This window comes from Triticum aestivum, chromosome 1B, assembly GCF_018294505.1.
Source record: "Triticum aestivum cultivar Chinese Spring chromosome 1B, IWGSC CS RefSeq v2.1, whole genome shotgun sequence".
NCBI lineage: Eukaryota > Viridiplantae > Streptophyta > Magnoliopsida > Poales > Poaceae > Triticum > Triticum aestivum.
In genome coordinates, this window is record NC_057795.1 from 343,880,260 (window position 1) to 343,902,401 (window position 22,142).

The 22,142-nt window shown below is 45.1% G+C and overlaps 1 protein-coding gene across 3 annotated transcripts; it reads left to right on the forward strand.

Annotated features, from left to right (window-relative positions):
• The first annotated feature begins 17,402 nt into the window (after positions 1 to 17,402).
• Positions 17,403 to 20,957, forward strand: LOC123091199 (uncharacterized). 3 transcript variants are annotated; one of them, XR_006442967.1, is made up of 2 exons: positions 17,403 to 18,024; positions 20,828 to 20,939. XR_006442967.1 is itself a non-coding variant. In XM_044512633.1 (2 exons), exons 1-2 carry the CDS (start codon positions 17,544 to 17,546, stop codon positions 20,913 to 20,915), a joined length of 555 nt encoding a protein of 184 aa, XP_044368568.1. In that variant the 5' UTR covers positions 17,454 to 17,543; the 3' UTR covers positions 20,916 to 20,957. The 3 variants fall into 3 exon arrangements, 1 of the variants encoding a protein (XP_044368568.1); XR_006442964.1 differs by lacking the exon at positions 20,828 to 20,939 and adding an exon at positions 19,251 to 19,363; XM_044512633.1 differs by having other exon boundaries at positions 17,454 to 18,024; positions 20,842 to 20,957.
• The last annotated feature ends 1,185 nt before the right edge of the window (positions 20,958 to 22,142 follow it).

The window sequence follows — 22,142 nt, forward strand, 5'->3', positions numbered from 1 at the left end:
TGTAGTAATAAATATTTTATCTAGCCTCTGGTTAGATGTGTTTTTATGTTTTAATTAGTGTTTGTGCCAAGTGAAACCTATAGGATCTTCTTGGATAGTAATTATTTGATCTTGCTGAAAAAAACAGAAAGTTTCTGTTCACGAAAACAATTGTTAAAAATCACCAGAACGTGATAAAATACTGATTCCAATGTCAGTATATCAATAAACAAATTATCTAGGACTTCCTCTTTTGGTAGAATGTTTGGAGTTCCAGAAGTATGTGTTTGTTACAGATTACTACAGACTGTTCTGTTTTTGACAGATTCTATTTTTCGTGTGTTGTTTGCTTATTTTAATGAATGTATGGCTAGTAATTGAGTTTATGAACCATAGAGAAGTTGGAATACAGTAGGTTTAACACCAATATAAATAAATAATGAGTTCATTACAGTACCTTTAAGTGGTGTTTTGTTTTCTTTCGCTAACGGAGCTCATGAGATTTTCTGTTGAGTTTTGTGTTGTGAAGTTTTCAAGTTTTGGGTAAAGATTTGATGGATTATGGAACAAGGAGTGGCAAGAGCCTAAGCTTGGGGATGCCCAAGGCACCCCAAGGTAAAATTCAAGGACAACCAAAAGCCTAAGCTTTGGGATGTCCCGGAAGGCATCCCCTCTTTCGTCTTCGTCCATCGGTAACTTTACTTGGAGCTATATTTTTATTCACCACATGATATGTGTTTTGCTTGGAGCGTCTTGTATGATTTGAGTCTTTGCTTTTTAGTTTACCACAATCATCCTTTATGTACACACCTGTTGAGAGACACAAATGATTCGGAATTTATTAGAATACTCTATGTGCTTCACTTATATCTTTTGAGTTAGATAATTTTTGCTCTAGTGCTTCGCTTATATCTTTTAGAGTATGGTGGTGGTTTTATTTTATTGAAATTATTGATCTCTCATGCTTCACTTATATTATTTTGAGAGTTCCTTAGAACGGCATGGTAATTTGCTTTGGTTATAAAATTAGTCCTAATATGATAGGCATCCAGGATTAGTATAATAAAAGCTTTCACATAAGTGCGTTGAATACTATGAGAAGTTTGATACATGATCATTGTTTTGAGATATAGAGATGGTGATATTAAAGTCATGCTAGTTGAGTAGTTGTGAATTTGAGAAATACTTGTTCTAATGTTTGTGATTCCCGTAGCATGCACGTATGGTGAACCGTTATGTGATGAAGTCGGAGCATGATTTATTTATTGATTGTCTTCCTTATGAGTGGCGGTCGGGGACGAGCGATGGTCTTTTCCTACCAATCTATCCCCCTAGGAGCATGTGCGTATTACTTTGTGTTGATAACTAATAGATTTTTGCAATAAGTATGGAGTTCTTTATGACTAATGTTGAGTCCATGGATTATATGCACTCTCACCCTTCCACCATTGCTAGCCTCTCTAATACCGTGCACCTTTCGCCGGTATCATACACCCACCATATACCTTCCTCAAAATAGACACCATACCTACCAATTATGGCATTTCCATAGCCATTCCGAGATATATTGCCATGCAACTTACCACCATTACATTTATTATGACACGCTTCATTATTGTCATATTGCTTTGCATGATCATGTAGTGGGCATCATATTTGTGGCAAAGCCACCTTCATAATTCTTTCATACATGTCACTCTTGATTCATTGCATATCCCGGTACACCGCCGGAGGCATTCACATAGAGTCATATTTTGTTCTAATTATTGAGTTGTAATTCTTGAGTTGTAAGTAAATAAAAGTGTGATGATCATAATTATTAGAGCATTGTCCCAAGTGAGGAAAGGATGATGGAGACTATGATTCCCCCACAAATTGGGATGAGACTTCGGACGAAAAAAAAGAAAAAGAAAAGAGGCCATAAAAGAAAAAAAAGGAGAAAAGGCCCAAGAAAAAAAAGAAAAAAGGAGAGAAAAGGAGATAAGGGACAATGTTACTATCCTTTTATCACACTTGTGCTTCAAAGTAGCACCATGATCTTCATGATAGAGAGAGTCTCCTATGTTGTCACTTTCATATACTAGTGGGAATTTTACATTATAGAACTTGGCTTGTATATTCCAATGATGGGCTTCCTCAAAATGCCCTAGGTCTTCGTGAGCAAGCAAGTTGGATGCACACCCACTTAGTTTCTTTTGTTGAGCTTTCATACACCTATAGCTCTAGTGCATCCGTTGCATGGGAATCCCTACTCACTCACATTGATACTATTAATGGGCATCTCCATAGCCCGTTGATACGCCTAGTTGATGTGAGACTATCTTCTTCTTTTTTGTCTTCTCCACAACCACCATTCTATTCCACATATAGTGCTATGTCCATGGCTCACGCTCATGTATTGTGTGAAGATTGAAAAAGTTTGAGAACATCAAAAGTATGAAACAATTGCTTGGCTTGTCATCGGGGTTGTGCGTGATTAAATACTTTGTGTGATGAAGATAGAGCATAGCCAAACTATATGATTTTGTAGGGATAACTTTCTTTGGCCATGTTATTTTGAGAGGACATGATTGCTTTGTTAGTATTCTTGAAGTATTATTATTTTTATGTCAATATTAAACTTTTATCTTGAATCTTTCAGATCTGAATATTCATGCCACAATAAAGAAAATTAAATTGAAGAATATCCTAGGAAAAACTCCATGTCAAAAATTCTGTTTTTATCATTTACCTACTCGAGGACGAGCAGGAATTAAGCTTGGGGGTGCTTGATACGTCTCCAACGTATGTATAATTTTTTATTGTTCCATGCTATTATATATTCTGTTTTGGATGTTTAATGGGCTTTACTATACACTTTTATATTATTTTTGGGACTAACCTATTAACCCAAGGCCCAGTGTAAATTGCTGTTTTTTTGCCTATTTCAGTGTTTGGCAGAAAAGGAATATCAAACGGAGTCTAAACGGAATGAAACCTTCGGGAGCATGACTTTTGGAACAAACGTGATCCAGAGGACTTGGAGTGGACGTCAAGAAACAGCCGAGGAGACCACGAGGCAGGGAGGCGTACCTGCCTCCCTGGGCGCGCCCCCACCCTCATGGGCCCCTCGTGGTTCTCCTTCGCCTATATATACTCATATACCCTGAAACCAACAAGGAGCACCACGAAACCCTATTTCCACCACCGCAACCTTTTGTACCCGTGAGATCCCATCTTGGGGCCTTTCCCGGCACTCCGCTGGAGGGGGCATCGATCACAGAGGGCTTCTACATCAACAGCATAGCCTCTCCGATGATGTGTGAGTAGTTTACCTCAGACCTCCCCATCCATAGTTATTAGCTAGATGGCTTCTTCTCTCTCTTTGGATCTCAATACAAAGTTCTCCTCGATCTTCTTGGATATCTATCCGATTTAACTCTTTTTGCGGTGTGTTTGTCGAGATCCGATGAATTGTGGGTTTATGATCAAGATTATCTATGAACAATATTTGAATCTCCTCTGAATTCTTTTATGTACGATTGGTTATCTTTGCAAGTCTCTTTGAATTATCAGTTTTGTTTGGCCTACTAGATTGATCTTTCTTGCAATGGGAGAAGTGCTTAGCTTTGGGTTCAATCTTGCGTTGCTCAATCCTAGTGACAGAAGGGGAAACGACACGTATTGTATTGTTGCCATCGAGGATAAAAAGATGGGGTTCATATCATATTGCTTGAGTTTATCCCTCTACATCATGTCATCTTACCTAATGCATTAATCTGTTCTTATGAACCTAATACTCTAGATGCATGCTGGATAGCGGTCGATGTGTGGAGTAATAGTAGTAGATGCAGGCAGTAGTCAGTCTACTTGTCAAGGACGTTATGCCTATATACATGATCATGCCTAGATATTCTCATAACTATGCTCAGTTCTATCAATTGCTCGACACTAATTTGTTCACCCACCATAATACTTATGCTATCTTGAGAGAAGCCACTAGTGAAACCTATGGCCCTCGGGTCTATTTTCCTTCATATTGATCTCCCGACAACTAGCTATTTCTGGCACTGTTTATTTTGCAATCTTTACTTTTATTCTTTTTCATAAAAATACGAAAAATATTATCTTATCATCTCTATCAGATCTCACTTTTGCAAGTGGCCGCGAAGGGATTGATAACCCATTTATCGCGTTGGTTGCAAGGTTCTTATTTGTTTGTGCAGGTACGAGGGACTTGCGTGTGACCTCCTACTGGATTGATACCTTGGTTCTCAAAACCTAAGGGAAATACTTACGCTACTTTGTTGCATCACCCTTTCCTCTTCAAGGGAAAACCAACGCATGCTCAAGAGGTAGCAAGCATCTTGGAAGGAAGCACAAGCACCTGGAGCCTAATGGGGTCCTTGCTGCCGGTGAAGGCCCACATTGGGCGAGAATGTCCTTGGAGCGGAGCGATGCGCCACTGGATGAACTCCTTCACCACCATCGGTGTTGTCACCCCGACCTTCTTCAACCTGGTCAGCCGGGACCAGACATGGGCGAGCCAATAGTCGACAAGCTTCATGTGCCCCCAGTCGGAGCTAGGTACCTCTGGCACTCGCGGAAGCAGGAGCAAGGGGTTGAGCACGCCGGCATCCACATGCACCCACCGCTTTCGGAACCCCCTCACATCTGGCGAGAGCTCGAAGTCGATGCCTGAGCAAGCCATCGCCACTATGGCCTGGAAGGCCACGCACCCCAAGCGCTGGCGAGCATCGACCATATGAAGCGACAAGAAATGACGAAACAGGGCTACGGAAAGGGCGATGCCAACCATAGCCTCACAAAGGAAGGCAAAGGCGGCAAGGAGGATGATGGATTGGGGGTCCAGATGCAGCGCCTGGATTTGGTAATGCAAGAGTATGGCATTGAAGAAATCAGAGAAAGGGGGATCTGATAACCCACAAGTGTAGGGGATCGCAACAGCTTTCGAGGGTAGAGTATTCAACCCAAATTTATTGATTCGACACAAGGGGAGCCAAATAATATTCTTAAGTATTAGCAGTTGAGTTGTCAATTCAACCACACCTGGATAACTTAGTATCTGCAGCAAAGTATTTAGTAGCAAAGTAGCATGATAGTAATGGTAACAGTGGCAAAAGTAAAGATAACAGTTTTGTAGTAATTGTAACAGTAGCAACGGAAAACTAAGTAAGCGAAGCACAATATGTGAAAAGCTCGTAGGCATTGGATCAGTGATGGATAATTATGTCGGATGCGATTCCACATGTAATAGCTATAACATAGGTTGACACAGAACTAGCTCTAGTTCATCAATGTAATGTAGGCATGTATTCCGAATATAGTCATACGTGCTTATGGAAAAGAACTTGCATGACATATTTTGTCCTACCCTCCCGCGGCAGCGGGGTCCTAGTGGAAACTAAGGGATATTAAGGCCTCCTTTTGATAGAGAACCGGAACAAAGCATTAGCACATAGTGAATACATGAACTCCTCAAACTATGGTCATCACCGAGAAGTATCCCGATTATTGTCACTTCAGGGTTGTTGGATCATAACACATAATAGGTGACTATAGACTTGCAAGATAGGATCAAGAACTCACATATATTCATGAAAACATAATAGGTTCAGATCTGAAATTGTGGCACTCGGGCCCTAGTGACAAGCATTAAGCATAGCAAAGTCATAGCAACATCAATCTCAGAACATAGTGGATACTAGGGATCAAACCCTAACAAAACTAACTTGATTACATGGTAAATCTCATCCAACCCATCACCGTCCAGCAAGCCTACGATGGAATTACTAACGCCCGGCGGTGAGCATCATGAAATTGGTGATGGAGGACGGTTGATGATGACGACGGCAACGAATCCCCCTCTCCGGAGCCCTGAACGGACTCCAGATCAGCTCTCCCGAGAGAGATTAGGGCTTGGCAGCGGCTTCATATTGTAAAACACGATGAAACTTTCTCTCTGATTTTTTTCTCCGCGAAACAGAATATATGGAGGTGAAGTTGAGGTCGGTGGAGCATCAGGGGGCCCATGAGACAGGGGGCACCCCCCTCGTGGACAGGGTGTGGGCCCCCTGGCCTTGATTCTTTCGCCAGTATTTTTTATATTTTCCAAAATTTATCTCCGTGGATTTTCAGTTCATTCCGAGAACTTTTGTTTTCTGCACAATAAACAACACCATGGCAGTTCTGCTGAAAACAGCGTCAGTCCGGGTTAGTTTCATTCAAATCATGCAAGTTAGAGTCCAAAACAAGGGCAAAAGTGTTTGGAAAAGTAGATACATTGGAGACGTATCAACTCCCCCAAGCTTAAACCTTTGCTTGACCTCAAGCAATTCAGTTGATAGACTGAAAGTGATAAATAAAAACTTTTACAAACTCTATTTGCTCTTGTTGTTGTAAATGTGTAAAGCCAGCATTCAAGTTTTCAGCAAAGAATATAAACTAACCATACTCACAATAACACTTAGGTCTCACATTTACACATATCAATGGCATAATCAGCTAGCGAGCAATAATAATAAAACTCGGATGACAACACTTTCTCAAAACAATCATAATATGATATAACAAGATGGTATCTCGCTAGCCCTTTCTGAGACCGCAAAACATAAATGCAGAGCACCTTTAAAGATCAAGGACTGACTAAACATTGCAATTCATGGTAAAAGAGATCCAGTCTAGTCATACCCAATATAAACTAATATTAATGAATGCAAATGACAGTGTGCTCTCCAGTGGGTGTTTTTTAATAAGAGGGTGATGACTCAACATAAAAGTAAATAGATAGGCCCTTCGCAGAGGGAAGCAGGGATTTGTAGAGGTGCCAGAGCTCGATTTTAAAATAGAGATGAATACCATCTTGAGCGGCATACTTTCACTGTCAACACAACAACTATGAGATGGCGAAATCTTCCATACTACCACTACTAGGGAAAAGCCTATACACAGAATCTTAGCAGCAGCGCGGCTCAAAAAGGAGCGCTGCCGCTAATTAGTAGTAGCGCGTGTGCGGGAAACTCGCTGCTGATAAGTTTTTAGCAGTAGCGCGCTTGGTGTAAACCGCGCTGCTACAAATATCGATCGACGGTGTTCACCTAACTCCATTTAGCAGTAGCGCGGTGGCGCGAACCACGCTACTACTATGGATGTAGTAGTAGAGCGCTTTTTCTGAGATCGCTGCTGCTAAATTTCAAATTGGCACACTTTTTTGTCCCTGTTAGCAGTAGCGCCGTCGCCCAAAGCGCATTGCTGCGAATTCCTTAGCAACAGTGCGTTTTAGCTCCCGCGCTACTGCTAACCCGCACCAACCCACCACCTTTTCCCCACCCGTCCCTCCCCTCCCCTCCTCTCTTCCCTTCCCCCTACCTCCCCCACATGCTCCCACTCTCACTCTTCTTCTTCCTCAATACTTCTCCCCCATTACTCTCTCTCCTCTATCCACCTTTCTCTCTCTTCATTACTCCTACCTAAGTACACCACCTCCATTAATGCATCTCCTTTCTCTTTTTCCTTTCCCCTCCACTGGTTGAAGTTGTCTCCTCCCAAATTAGGTAGCTAGGTAGATGTAGGATTTAGTTAACTGACCTATTTGCCCCCTAACTAGATCTATCTTTGTCAAGAAGAGCTTTGTGCACTTTTGATCTCCCTACAACATCATCTCCACCGTGTGCTCGATCTCGATCGAGATAGAGGTGATGAAAATTTCATGCTTTTGCAAAATGGAAATATGTTTATGTGTGTGTGTGTGATATGTTTGTGGAAATTGTGTGTGTGGCATGAGTTGACGCGAAATTGTGCTTTTGAGTTGCCTATGTTTTGCCGAAATGTCGATTTATTTCTGTTTTGGCGAATTCCGGGCAAACTCTAGATCCATATATGTCCTATTTTTAGGGAAGGTCATGCCAAAGTTTTGTATGACTTTAATGCATGCATGCATTTTTATAATCAATTTGTTTATTATTACCGTGTGGAGTTGACGATGGTCAGTGGAACGATGGTGGACAGGTGGTTGCGGTCGGCGGTGCAGGACATGAAAGAAAATAACCGGACAGAGGTTTTATGTCCGTGTCGAAAATGCAAAGGAATAGTTTGGATCGACCCCCATGACGATGGTCGTGTCGAAGCGCACCTGCTCATGACTGGTTTCATGGATGGCTATACTCGGTGGATAATTGAAGATGAGGATGATGATGTTGAGGATGCCGACGGGGCAGGCAATGATGACACGGGGCAAGACGAAGAGATGATCGATAATGGCAGCGGGGAAGAGGCCGGACATGGCGGCGGAGAAGGGGCCGGACATGGCAGAGGAGAGAATGACATGGACTCCATGCAGCAGAGTTCGTTGGTACTAAGTTCAATCGTGCGGGACCCTCATGTTCAAGCATTGCTTCGCAAGGAGACGAGTACTGAGAGAGCTGCTTCTAGAGAGAAGGCTAAGCTGGAGCAACTGGTGTTAGACTCGAACACTCCATTGTATGATGGTTGCAATCCTGAGGTGACCCGCTTGAGTTTAACGCTCCAACTCCTGAAGAGAAAGGCTAAAAACAAATGGACCGACACTAGCCTCGATGAGCATCTCAAGTACCTAAAGGATGTTCTTCCCGCAGGTCATCTATGTCCTACTAGTGTTGATGAGGCCAAGAAGATCATGTGCCCTCTTGATCTGCCACACGTTAGATACCATGCATGCATCAACGATTGCATAATTTATCGGAAGGAGCACGCGGAAAAAACAAGCTATCCGGTGTGCAATGCTTCTTGATACAAGAAGCCCGGGAAGAAATGTCCCGAGAAAGATGTATGGTACTTACCGATCACTCCCCAGCTCCAAGGTATTTTGTAGATCCCAAGGAAGCGAAGCTAATGCGCTGGCACGCGGAGAGGAAGAAGCCCGACGATGGAGATGATCCGAAGCTGAGACACGTGAAGGATGGAAGCCAGTGGAGAGCGTTCAACAGCTTCTATCGGTATTTTGAATGTGATACAAGGAACATCGTGCTCGGCGCGTGTACCGATGGCATGAATCCGTTTGGCAACCAGAACACTAACCATAGCACATGGCACTGCTAATCCCCCAGAGGAGGGCTCTAAGGACGGATTGCTCATATACGCCTTAGCACATGGCCCCTCGCCCAACCTCGTAACCTATCAGGCATATGATATCAACGGATACACGTTCTACATGGAGGCCAAAGATATGGATAGTGATGATCAGAACTCAGGGGTGACGATGGAATGCATGACCGGCAGCGACAACGGCGCAACTGAACGATTTTATGGAAGGGTCGAGGAGATCTGGGAGCTTGACTACTCTGGACTGCACAACACGACGATGTTCCGTGTCAGATGGGCTAAGAATGTCAAAAGAGAAAGCCGGATTTTCACTACCATGACTATACCTGACGCCAAGAGCGCTACCATGAACGCCTATCGCAAAAAACGAGCCATGGGTACATGATAAGCACGTGACACAATGCTTCTTCATAACTGACACACGCAATCCCAGCCGTGTTCTCGTGAGGAGAGGCAAAAGGAACATCGAATGGATGGAGTCGCCAACGAGGAAGACTATGATCAGTACGACAACCCAATGAGGGAAGATGACGATGATGATGAAGTATACATCAAAAGAAGAATCAATACTACATTACCTAAGAAAAATCGTACTCCATGGAAAAGGCAAAGTCACAATGAGGGGCTCAATTATTCTTCGACGAAAAAGAAGGGAAAGAAGCTGACTCAAAAACGAAAACGTCAGCACTGAGGAAACATATGTTATCGGTCAAATGATGTAATATATATATATATATATATATGTGTGTTCCTATTTTGTATACACACTTAGCCATTATTATGCATGGGTCCAATGATGTGTAATATATATGTTCCTATTGTGCATACATATTTAACCGTTAAATGATGCAATATATATCGCCCTCCCTTCCTTAACTGCCCTCGGGAAATAAAAGTGGGATAAATTAAAGGAAAAGAAAAAGGAAAACTGGCAGTAGCGAAGGTAGTAGCAGCGCATTTTGCCTAAACCGCTACAGCTACTGAAGTTAGTAGTAGCGAATTTCGTATAAAGCGCTACAGCTACTGAAGGTAGTAGCAGCGCATTTTGTCCAAATGCGCTACTGCTACGTCCACTTAACCCAACATTCTCACTCGCCCTGCTTCATCCCGCCTTTTCCCCCCAAATCCCCACTCTCTCTTCCCCCGTCGCATCGCCACGCCCGACCCGGCCCCGGCGCTCGCCCCCGACTCCGGCGTTGGCGCTAGCCCCCGACCCCGGTGCTCGCCCCCGACTCGGCCCTTGCCACCGACCCCTGCGCTCGCCCCCGACCCGGCCCTCGCCCCCGACCCCGGTGCCGGCGCTCGCCCCGACCCCTGCGCGCTCGCCCCCGACCCGTCGGCCCTCGCCTCCCTCCTCTCCCCTCCCGACCGTCGTCGGGCCTGCCTCCTCGCCCCTGCACCCTCTGTAAACCCCCCCTCTCTCTCTGCTAGGGTTCTTCGGTTAATTTACTTAGGTTTTAGTTAGGGCAGTATGTTAATTAGGTTATCTATTTAGTTATGAATTTAGCTAGGTTTCAAAATTAGCTAAATTTATATGCAAATTTGAACTGGTCATGTGATATGTGCATATGTCATGTTTTGGACATGTCATGTTTGGAAAATGATCCGAGTGGCCTATGTTACGCTGGAATGTTGATTCATTTCCGTTCCGGTGAATTTCAGGCGCTCGATATGTCCATTTTTTAGCAAAGGTCATGCCGAGTGAATGTTGTGCTACATAGTTGGCTTAGCGAGTGCTGGCACATAGATTTCTTTTTATGTCTTTTCTCATTTATTCATACTTTTAGAAATAAATGAGGACACTTAATCATAGGAAACATGTCGAACAACGAAGAAACTGGGCCTTCTAACCGAGATGCAGACGAGATGGATTATGAGGGTGAACAAGAGTACCTCGACTATTTGACTGCTAAGCAAGGTTTGTAGGTCGGCCTCGATGATGGTACTGACGCCGACATCAACACCGACGGCGCCGGCACCGATGGCGGCACCGAGACTGGTGGGGAAGGTACCGGCGGGGAAGGCACCGAAACTGGGCCTTCTGACAAAGAGGAAGCATAAGAAGCAGAGGATACGGAAACCTAACAAACTAGGGATTGGACGACTTGTGATCACAAAGATGGCACCTGGCAAATATGAGTTGCTACAGCAGGCAGTCAATGCAGCTGTAACTGCCCGCAGAAATGATTTTGCTACTAACTTGGTTCCAGTTATCATCAACTGGGCGAAGGAAAATCCAAAAAAGACGATACATGATTTCCTGTTGCCCAGTTTCGTCGGGAGCAACTCCACGAACAACAACACCATCGCACCATCACTTGCTCACGCAACCGGGCCTCCTCTCATAGCCGCTCCCGCTCATAGCAGCCCGTCCTCAGTCTCAGGTGCGCTAGGTGGGCCTTCGTCTTTGGCTGAGCTCGACGCCATCACGGTAATTACATGTCGCACCAACATATATATATATATATAATATTCCATTTTTGTTGCCTTTCGGTTGTTTTACGCCACAGACATATTTGTTTGCAGGCGAAAAAAACCCCGTGCACCATACTCTATTTGATCAAAGGCTAGAAGGTGGACGTGGGAAAGGGGATGATAATGGACCCCTCTCAACGCACGTTCCACAACCAGCCGATCCCCGCTGGGCACTTCAGGGTTAGCTTGACCAGTGTGAAATCGGGGCACGAGGATTTGCCTCCTCCAGTACAGCATGTGGGAGCGGACGACGAGACCCCGCCATGGATTGGAAGCTGCAATAATTGGGTGCTGCTATGGCCAAAGAATCTTATTTGTCTGGAGCCGGCCGAGAGCACACCAATAACTACCACACATCAACAAGCATGTGCGGAGACCACCACCCCACCTACGCAATTACCAGCTCCTGTAGTGCCGGGTGAGAGCGGCGGATGACATGATGAAGGGGGTGCAATAGTACTGGCTGATGTAATTTCTCCTGTAGAACAGAGAATGGATGATGAGACGGAGGTCGACCCTATGGATTACCTCAATACAAACGCGTATGACTGTGACATAGATATGATGAGTCAACCATGTGACGAATCGGGCTATCAGCTTGCTAATGAGGATATGGATGATATGCCCGGGCAGGATCGTAGCATGGATTGCAAAAAGTCTCTCTTCATGAAATCCTCACAGGACAAGCCTGAAGATGTCGCCTCAACACAGGCTCAACTAGCCGGGCACGAGGGTCGTACAGTACTTAGCCCGGGAATACTGGGGCAGGGGTTAAGGAAGGGTCTGGAAGGTGTGCCCAAGAAAAAGGAGATGAAGAGATCGGGGAAGGTAACTGCCTCCAAACAAGCCAGAGCACATAGCAGCCAGGCGATGCATTCTGAAGAGCGTGTACCCGTGAAAGGTGCAGTCATGTTCCATCTCAAGGGCGAGCCGATGCTACCGCCGAAACCGCTAGAGGCACTATCAGGGGATCTCAGGAGACTGCACGACCATGTGCTGTCGACTGAGAAAAGCCAACTAGCCTCAAAGGATCCAGGATATCCGACATATGCGGCTCGTGTGCCTGAGGGGAAGTGCTACGTCGACACACGACCCGCGGAGGTGTTCTTCCTGCGGTTTGACCATATCTTTGAGATGTTTCTAACAAGGCGGCTTGATTTTACTATCGTCCGCCTTTTTGCCCTACATATGATCTCCGTCATGAAGAGTGAAGAAGTCTCACAAATCTGTGTGGCGGATCCGTACTACATGCACAAGTCTTTCTTGAGTCTCGGCGACTTTGAGCGTGAAACTGCTAGGGAGTACCTCCAAAACTTCATGGTACAGAATAAGGACCGGGAAATTGTCCTCGTGGCTTATCATCCAAAGTAAGTCAGTTCCGGACAACCTTTTCGTACATTTCAATCATTCCTTCTCTCTCATGTGGGGAATAATTTGAGGTGTCTTTTCCCCGCAGCAATGGGCGCGCCGTCCTTATCGTTCTTTACCCGCAAGTCTCCCAAGCCGTGTATTTTGACCCTCCCAGAGACTGCGAGAAAAAAGACTACACCCACATAATGAATATTCTAGATGATGCTCTCCAAGGTTTCAGCTTTAGAGGTGGCCACGTGCAGATCAAGAAACAAAGGAACAAGAAGATGGGTTTGGCGCATAAAACTAACTTCTCCTGCATCCATGTCCCAAAACCAAGCAAGATGGATGGATTCTACATCGTCCATCTCATGATTCAGTTCAACACGGATCACCAAAAGCTTCGCATTAACAGCAAAAATGATGATCATATCCACAAGTGGCTAGAATCTCATGGAGAAGCGAATTATAAACTTAGAGATGACTTCTTTCGCATCCAAAGCGACATTGCGATGATCATCATGAAAGAAGTCGTCGATGAGAAGGGGATGTTCCACCACGGCCCTATATCGCGAGTTGACGTCCGAACTCGCATAGGCATGCAACGTCCAGACCTCACGCCGTTCAAGAAGCTAGGGTTCATGCTCGATGATATGGAAGGATGGAACTTCTAGTGATTTATGATGCCGATGATGATGATATGTGTCGGTTGAACTTGTATACTTTTTGTAGCGATGAAACTTTGTGATGTCCACGGTCCCTGCCGAACTTGCGTAACGCTACTTTGTCAGTTTGCGTACGATGACCTGCGTACCTCTAGTTAATTAATTTGCGTACTGTATGTTGCATCTAGTTGCTAACCCTTTCTTTTTCGGTGTTGCTCTAGTATATTTTGTTGCATATATATGATTGTACATACTCTTCATGAACATGCATCTCTAACAGGTACCTAGTTTCTTGATGGCGAGATGGAATTGCTATGTCGTGTACAAAGGGAAGGTTCCGGGGGTGTACAACGAGTGGCATGAGTGTCAGGCACAAGTGAATGGGTTCACGGGCGCCAGCCATAAAGGCTTCAAAAGCAGACAAGAAGGAGAAGCTAGTTACTTGAGGTTCACGCTAGCGCGAGAGAGGACTCGTAACCGCCACCTCATGTACTGCATAGTTCCGCTCTCACTCATAGTGATAGCTCTTCTTGCGTATACCTTTGTTTAGACGGATGACGTTGTTGTAGTTGCAAGTATTCGAGACTTGCATGTATCGCTATTTTCGAGATGATGACAAGATACCACTGTGTTGGATGATGATTATGATGAGACTTTTTGTTTGTACATGCTATGATTACATTTGTGGTCTCGCAGGCATTTGTATGTGTATCATGATGACATTTCTATGTGCTAAAGATTCTTCCGTAAAGCATGTTCAAATACAAAACAAATATGCCAAAAAAACAAAAAACCACTTAAATTAGCAGTAGCGAGTGTGTAAAAGTTAGCAGCAGCACCGCGATAGCAGTAGCGCGTCCTGGCAAAGCGCGCTAGACCTACTAGTAGTAGCCAGCTTCCGCTAACAGCGCTGCTGCTACACTTGTGTAGCAGTAGCATCGGTGAGCACGCGCTACTGCTATGTGTTAGCTGTAGCGCCTTATTAGTAGCGCCTATCCCCACGCTACTGATACATCAAAAACCCGCACTGCTGCTAGCCTTTTCCCTAGTAGTGTACATGCATTATAGGTGGTTCCCAAATAGAATGGTAAAAGTTTATACTCTCCCACCACCAACAAGCATCAATCCATGGCTTGCTCGAAACAACGAGTGGTATTATTTTTATTTGCTTTGATCTTTTTGGATCATGGGACTGGGCATCCCGGTTATCGGCCATTTTCTCGTGAATGAGGAGCGAAGTCCATTCCTCTTGAGAATAACCCACCTAGCATGGAAGATATAGGCAGCCCTAGTTGAAAGATGAGCTGCTCGAGCATACAAAACAGAATTTCATTTGAAGGTTTGGAGTTTGGCACATACAAATTTACTTGGAACGGCAGGTAGATACCGCATATAGGAAGGTATGGTGGACTCATATGGAATAACTTTGGAGTTTATGGAGTTTGGATGCACAAGCAGTATTCCCGCTTAGTATAGGTGAAGGCTAGCAAAAGACTGAGAAGCGACCAACTGAGAGAGCGACAACAGTCATGAACATGCATTAAAATTAATTCACACCAAGTACAAGCATGAGTAGGATATAATCTACCATGAACATAAATATCATGAAGGCTATGTTGATTTGTTTCAACTACATGCATGAACATGTGCCAAGTCGAGTCACTCAATTCATTCAAAGGAGGATACCATCCCATCATACCACATCATAATCATTTTAATAGCATGTTGGCACGCAAGGTAAACCATTATAACTCATAGCTAATTAATCATGGCACAAGCAACCATAATCTCTAAATGTCATAATAAGCTGAATCAGGAACGATGAACTCATGATATTTACAAAAACAAGAGAGGTCGAGTTCATGCCAGCTTTTCTCATCTCAATAAGTCCATCATATATCGTCATTATTGCCTTTCACTTGCACGACCGAACGATGTGTATAATAATAATAGTGCACGTGCATTGGACTAAGCTGGAATCTGCAAGCATTCAACTCAAGAGAGAAGACAAAGTAATATGGGCTCTACGTTAAATGAACAACCATGCATATGAGAGCCACTAAAAATTTTCAATATGGTCTTCTACTCTCGACCCCCAAAGGAAAGAAAAGAAAATAAAACTATTTACACGGGAAAGCTCCCAACAAGTAAGAAGAAGAACGAGAAATCTTTTTGGGTTTTCATTTTAATTTCTACTACAAGCATGGAAATTAAACTAACTAATGTTTTTGGTTTTTCTTAAAGTTTATCAAACACACAAGAAGAAAGCTAGAGAAAGAAAATTAAACTAGCATGGATAATACAATGAAAGAGTATGAACACCGACAACTAGAGTAGTGTGTGAACATGAATGTAAAGTCAGTGAGAAAATACGTACTCGCCCAAGCTTAGGCTTTTGGCTAAGTTGGTCTATTGCCAAGCCTGGCTGATATCCGTAGTTATAACTGGGGTCGTACTGAGATGCAGTAGCAAATGCATCCTGAGCTGCGGCATGTTGGCGAGCCGCCTCCGCTCTCCCCTCGTGTTCAGCTACCTCCTCCGTGGTAACAACATATCTTCATTTTGCTCAGTAATCAAAAAGGAAAGGAGCAGGGAGAGTAACATGGACAGAACTATGTCTGTCAAAGATTAGTCAATACTGGAGGAATTGTTCATTCCTTACAAGAAAATGATGTTTGACCATCGCATCATAATCTAAATAAGTAGGAGGCAACTCCATATCCCCCTCTCATGGGACTATACCAAGATAATTAGCAACACGGGTCGCATAAATCCGTCCAAATAAATCTCCGGATATACCCTTATTATGTAACCTATGTGCAACTATTGCCCCCAAGTTGTAATCTTTATTACCTAATACAGCACTCTTGAGGACACAAAGATCAGGGACACACATATGACATGGTTCATCTTTACCGTTAATGCATCTACCAATGAAGAGAGAAAAATAATGTATAGCAGGAAAATGAATGCTTCCTATGGTAGTTTGTGCTATATTCCTAGATTTTCCCACAGTAATACTAGCAAGAAAGTCTTTATATTCAGATTTGTGGGGGTCATTAACATTGCCCCACTGCGGGAGTTTGCAAGCAGTTGTAAAATCTTCTAAGTCCATGGTATAAGATTTATCATAAATATCAAACAGGACACTCTGAGAATTACGTGAAGATTTATATTTAAACCTTCTCACAAATGAATCTGTCAATTGATAGTACTGAGCACACTTATCTTGTAATAAGTCCTCAAGATCGGCATTACGCACATATGCGTCAAATTCTTTGATTCTTTGATTCTTTGTAAAAAGGGCATGGGTTTTTGTGACGCCCGGATAATTAAGCTACAGTAATCCCAAGTTAATAGTGCCACATCACCACTCTTACTGTTGCTAATCCTCGGTTGATCTAAATCGCAATTCAAATTCAAATTAAAGTCCAAAACTTGAAGTTTTCAAACATGAAAGCTGAAATGTTCAAACAGTGGCAAATAATCTCTGGTTATTTGTCTTGTTGAAACCAACCTCTTTTGAATTCACAAAATGCCCGTGAAATTTATTTGTGGTCCAAAACCAGTTATTTGACCTTTTCAATTTCAAAAAAAAATAGTTGAACACCCCCCCAGATGCATTGAAACTTTTTGTAGCAAGCCAGGATATTGCACTGCATTTTTGTGCCAAGTTTTATATTAAAGAAAACTCTTTAAGTAGCTCAAATATAATGCAAAGTAGGAAAGGTATAAATAAATGAAAAAGAAACTACAAACAATTGGAAAGAAAAGAGAGGCCCCGCAACCCCATATCCCCTGGGCCTTGACCCAACGGGTCCAGCCGGCCCACTCTAACCCCTCGCCCCTGTTTCCTGTATCTCGGGCGCGTCCGACCGAGCGCCTGCTCGCGCTCGTCCCCGTCGAACCCCTTCACCGGCGATGGCCAGGAGGATAAGGCCTCCACCGAGGCACCCCCCATAGATATTTTCTTCCCCTGCCTCCGCCCACTTCCACATGCCCCGGCGCTCTCCACTCACCTCGCTCTCTCCCTCCTCACTGATTCCCCATCTCCCGAGCGCGGCCGTCACCGACCACCATGCTTCGTCGCGGCCACCGGCGTTACTGCGCCCGCAGCTCGTGTCCACGAGCATAGCCTCGTTCGTCTCCGTCGACTGGAGCCGTCCATTTGAGCCGGGCGATGCCATTGTGCGCAGATCGAGCCGGTCTTGTCTTCTGCATCACCGGCAATCCTCGTCGACCTCGCTCTGCCACAACCACCGGCCACCTCTCGCCCCGCTGTTGCGTCCGCGAAGACCGCCGCCGTCCACTACATCCTCTACGCCAACAAACACGAGCCGGGGAGCACATCTGCGACCACTACGACTCCATCTTCCTCCTTCGACCGCCGCCGATCTCCTCCGATCCCGGCGTCTTCTTCATCTGCGACGAGCTCTGCAGCTCCTAAACCTCCCGCCGAGCCTCCGTGTGCTCCTAGGTGAGCACCCCGTCCATCCCCTTTCCCTTCTGCTCCTCGACGCACGCGTTCGCCCCGGTATTGTCGTGCTCGCGGATGCCCCTATGAGCCGCCGTACCCTGGTCATGCGCTGCCGCTGCTACCTGCTACTACCTACTGCTGTTGCCTCCTGCGCACGCGCGCTGGCCGTGCCCGGCCCTGCATCGAGCCGCCCTGCAACCGCGGCCTGCATCGGCCCCTCGCCCTGCGTTGCTCAGCGGCCCAGGCTCACGCCGTGCAGCGCACCCTGCGCCCAACTCGTGTGCATGCCGCCGCTGCTATGCTGAATCTACTGCTGCTGCTAATTACTGTAGCTATGGCTAGCTTTGCGAATATTACACGGACTAGCTCCCTTGGCAGCCTCTAATCAGCAGTTAAACAACTACTAACAGTGGTAAAAATAATATGAGTAGGTAGCCTACTTGACAAACTTCATTTTACCCCACTGGACCAAATTCATTTGATGCATGAAATAAATCCTATGAAAATCACAAAATGCTCTCTTTTGTTAGCAGAAAACAGAATTGTGTGTGCTTGTGTGTATTCTGTGTGTGGTGGCCGGCCGGTTCTCCGTTTGCTAATTAGTACTCCTACTAGTTAGTCTAATAAGTGGTTAGGTATAGTGCAAATGACAGGTGGACCCCCCCCTCTAAATATCCACTTAAAAAGAAAATGCATGATATGTGTGAATGACACCTAGGCCCCATCTACAGTTTTGACCAGTCAACAGTCAAGCAGTTGACTGTTGACTGCCCTGTTGACTGAGTCAACTGGGACCACCAAGACCCACTGTCAGCCTCTAGTGGCCCTGTTGTGTACACTCTGCCGGGTGCACATAGCAATTTCACCTTTTATTCCGAATTAATAATGATTTCAGGAATTGTTTAAATCTTTGAAAAATCATAGAAAATAATCTGTAACTCGGATGAAAAACTTTTCTACATGAAAGTTGCTCAGAACGACGAGACGAATCCGAACACGCGATCCGTTCGTCCGCCACACGTCCCTAGCATAGCAAATGTTGAACTTTTCCCCTCCGGTTCATCTATCTAATAGACGTCCGGAACCGGGAAAACTTTCTCGGATGTTTCCCTCTTCGCCAGTATCACCTAGCACCGCGTTAGAACACGTCTAGCTTTCCCTGTTGTCATGTTATGCTCTTGCTTGCTATGTATTTACTGTTTCTTCCCCCTCTTCTTCTTCGGTAGACCTCGAGACCGCTGCTGATGCCCCTGTGATCGACTATGTCGACGACGACCCTCCTTGTCTGAGCAACCAGGCAAGCCCTCCCTTTGATCATCCCGATATCGCCCATTCTATAATCTCATGCTTGCATTAGATTTTGCTACTGTTATTGTTTGCTCCTATCCTGATGCATAACCTGCTTTTGTACCTGTTATTGTTACCTACTTGCTTATCCTAAACTGCTTAGTATAGGTTGACTAGTGATCCATCAGTGACCCCCACTTGTCCTTGTTGCCCCTGCTTCATCATCGACGCCTCCATCGGCGTGATCGACGACCAGAGCCCGACACCTCACATCACATCACGCCCCTTTAGTTGCTCGACTCTGCAGAGCTACTATCAAGTGCCGAGGGTGATCCCTCATAACGCACTCCTGATGATAATTCTGTAGTGTAGCTATTCGGTCATGGTCATCGAGGGTGATTTCCTCTTACACCATTCCCGATACGGCTCTGTCGTTCAACACCTCAAGTGTGAACCTCGAGGGTGGTCCCTCTTACGTTCACCTTGATGATTACATAGAGTGGAATCCACCGGGGGTGATTCCTCGGGTTTTCCCCTTGCTGTCTAGACACACAGTTACCTCGACTTTACTTGGGACCTTGGTGAAAGTCGGGCGGGCCCGGAGAGCACCCACAAGATGGTTACGTGGCACGGCCGGGCATTCTAGACCCTTGTCGTAAGTCCACGAGACGGGGCGACGGGGTCACTTTCGATCGTGAGTCTCTGCTCGTCTCCGCAAGCTAATAATACACTATGGTTTGGGTATTTGTTCTGAGTTGGACTCTGGCCTTTACGCACCAACCACCACGTGAGAATAGTTATGGGCCTCGACATCGCATTATCAGCCGAAGCTTTGTCAGACGTCCAGTTCAGTAGTGCGGCACGGCTGGGCCGGCACCATCCTGTAGTGGTGGAGCCTGGACCCGCCCTGTACGCAACGATTCGGAGTGCAACGGGCGATGGGCCCAGACCCCGGAGTGCTTAGGATGTAGACCGGCGGGGACCTCTCTGCTGAGCCTAGGTAGGGCTGCAACGTGTTGATCTTCCGAGGCCGGGCATTGACCCCAAAAAGGTGTGTCCGGCCAACGTGATCGAGCGTGTTGGCAAACGTGGTGCACCCCCTGCAGGGAAGATTATCTATTAATAGCCGTGTCCACGGTAACGGACGTTCAGACTTATATCCTGATCTTATACAACTACGAATGGATACTTGGATATGTGGCTCCGGGATTGCTTTCTCGCGGGGAGTCGAGAAAGGATCTCTGGGCATTAATGTTACAACATGCTTGTTAATTATAAACTGCTATTCTTTACTCTTCTACATGCTGCAAGATGCTTGGAGCTGCGTGAAGATGCTAGTCTTCGATAGGCTAGGCCTTCCCCCTCTATTCTAGCATTCTGCAGTTCAGTCCACAGATACAAACCTTCCATTTGATACCAGTGCATACTTAGTATAGATCTGATGCTTGCGAGTACTTTGGATGAGTACTCACGGTTGCTTTGCTACCCCCCTTTTCCCCCTTCTTTCTTCTTTCAGGTTGATGCAACCAGATGGTGGATCCCTGGAGCCAGATGCCACCGCCGATGGATGCTGCTACGTGAAGACCGCCGACGGCCAGGAGTAGTTAGGAGGTCCCAGGCAGGAGGCCTTGCCTCTTCGATCGTTGTTACTTTTGTGCTAGCCTTCTTAAGGCATCCTTGTTTAACTTATGTCTGTACTCAGATATTGTTGCTTCCGCTGACTCTTGTGTATCGAGCTTGTATTCGAGCCCTCGAGGCCCCTGGCTTGTAATATAAAGCTTGTATTATTTTATTTGTGTCTAGAGTTGTGTTGTGATATCTTCCCGTGAGTCCCTGATCTTGATCGTACACATTTGCTTGTATGATTAGTGTACAATTGAATCCGGGGTGTCACAAGTTGGTATCAGAGCCGATTTCCTGTAGGATCCCCCTTTCCAACTCCTTGGCCGAAGTTGAGTCTAGTCTTTGAAAAACTGATTTACTAACATGGTTGTGTGGCTTACGAGCCCACGTCGCCAATTGGGTGGTATTAGGATCTTTTATTCCTCGTCTATACTCTGGGACTCGGATCTCTCTTCTATTCGGGTTAAATAATTTTGTTAACTCTAACTCTAGGATCTCGTAAATACTTCCTCCCGGAGAGCCCTTCACTCCATATGATGGCTTGGTGCACCAGAAGATTCTGAAGATACTCTCCGATACTTTTCCGAGACCCTTGTACCCTTTGTCATTGCAATCCGTACCACCGATAAATCCTTATGCGTAACTACCTATGTTGTCGTTCATACCTTCATCCCTTGTTGCTCTTGTTATTACAAGATGTCCTGAAAAATCCTTCGATGTTCCGAGAATTCTTTATGTTTACTGCCCTGCAGTTCCTTGCCACATGAATACCCCTACGGATAATTACTCGTGCTTGCCGAGTATCCGTTCATCCACAGTTGTTCATGTGATTCACAAGATAATTTGGAATACCATCCGACCTTCCGATAATCCTCTCCAACTATTGATGTGCTAATATTTATCTGCTTGCATTATGGTTACTTCCAGTTGTCTAGCAATACTCATTAGCATCCTTTGTCATCGTAATATTGAGCATTTGATTCAATTCGTTTGCGAATTCTCATGATCATTAGTCCTATTTAAAATTCTCCCCTTGGTTCAGACGTCACTCCGGACATGAGCTGGTGTTCGGCGAATCAATCCTTGATTGATTATCGATCTATGTCTATTCTACTTACTTGTCTTGGATTAGAGCCTCTGCATCTGATCCCCCATTTTGGAAATATTCCTTTGCATTTGATTTTTGAATTAGTCAGTTGTTTATATAA

Coding starts and splice junctions, on each gene's coding strand:
- LOC123091199 (XM_044512633.1), top strand. CDS start 17,544: ATGCCCCGGCGCTCTCCACTCACCTCGCTCTCTCCCTCCTCACTGATT. Junction 18,025..20,841: donor GAGCCTCCGTGTGCTCCTAG/GTGAGCACCCCG, acceptor TGATGCAACCAG/ATGGTGGATCCCTGGAGCCA.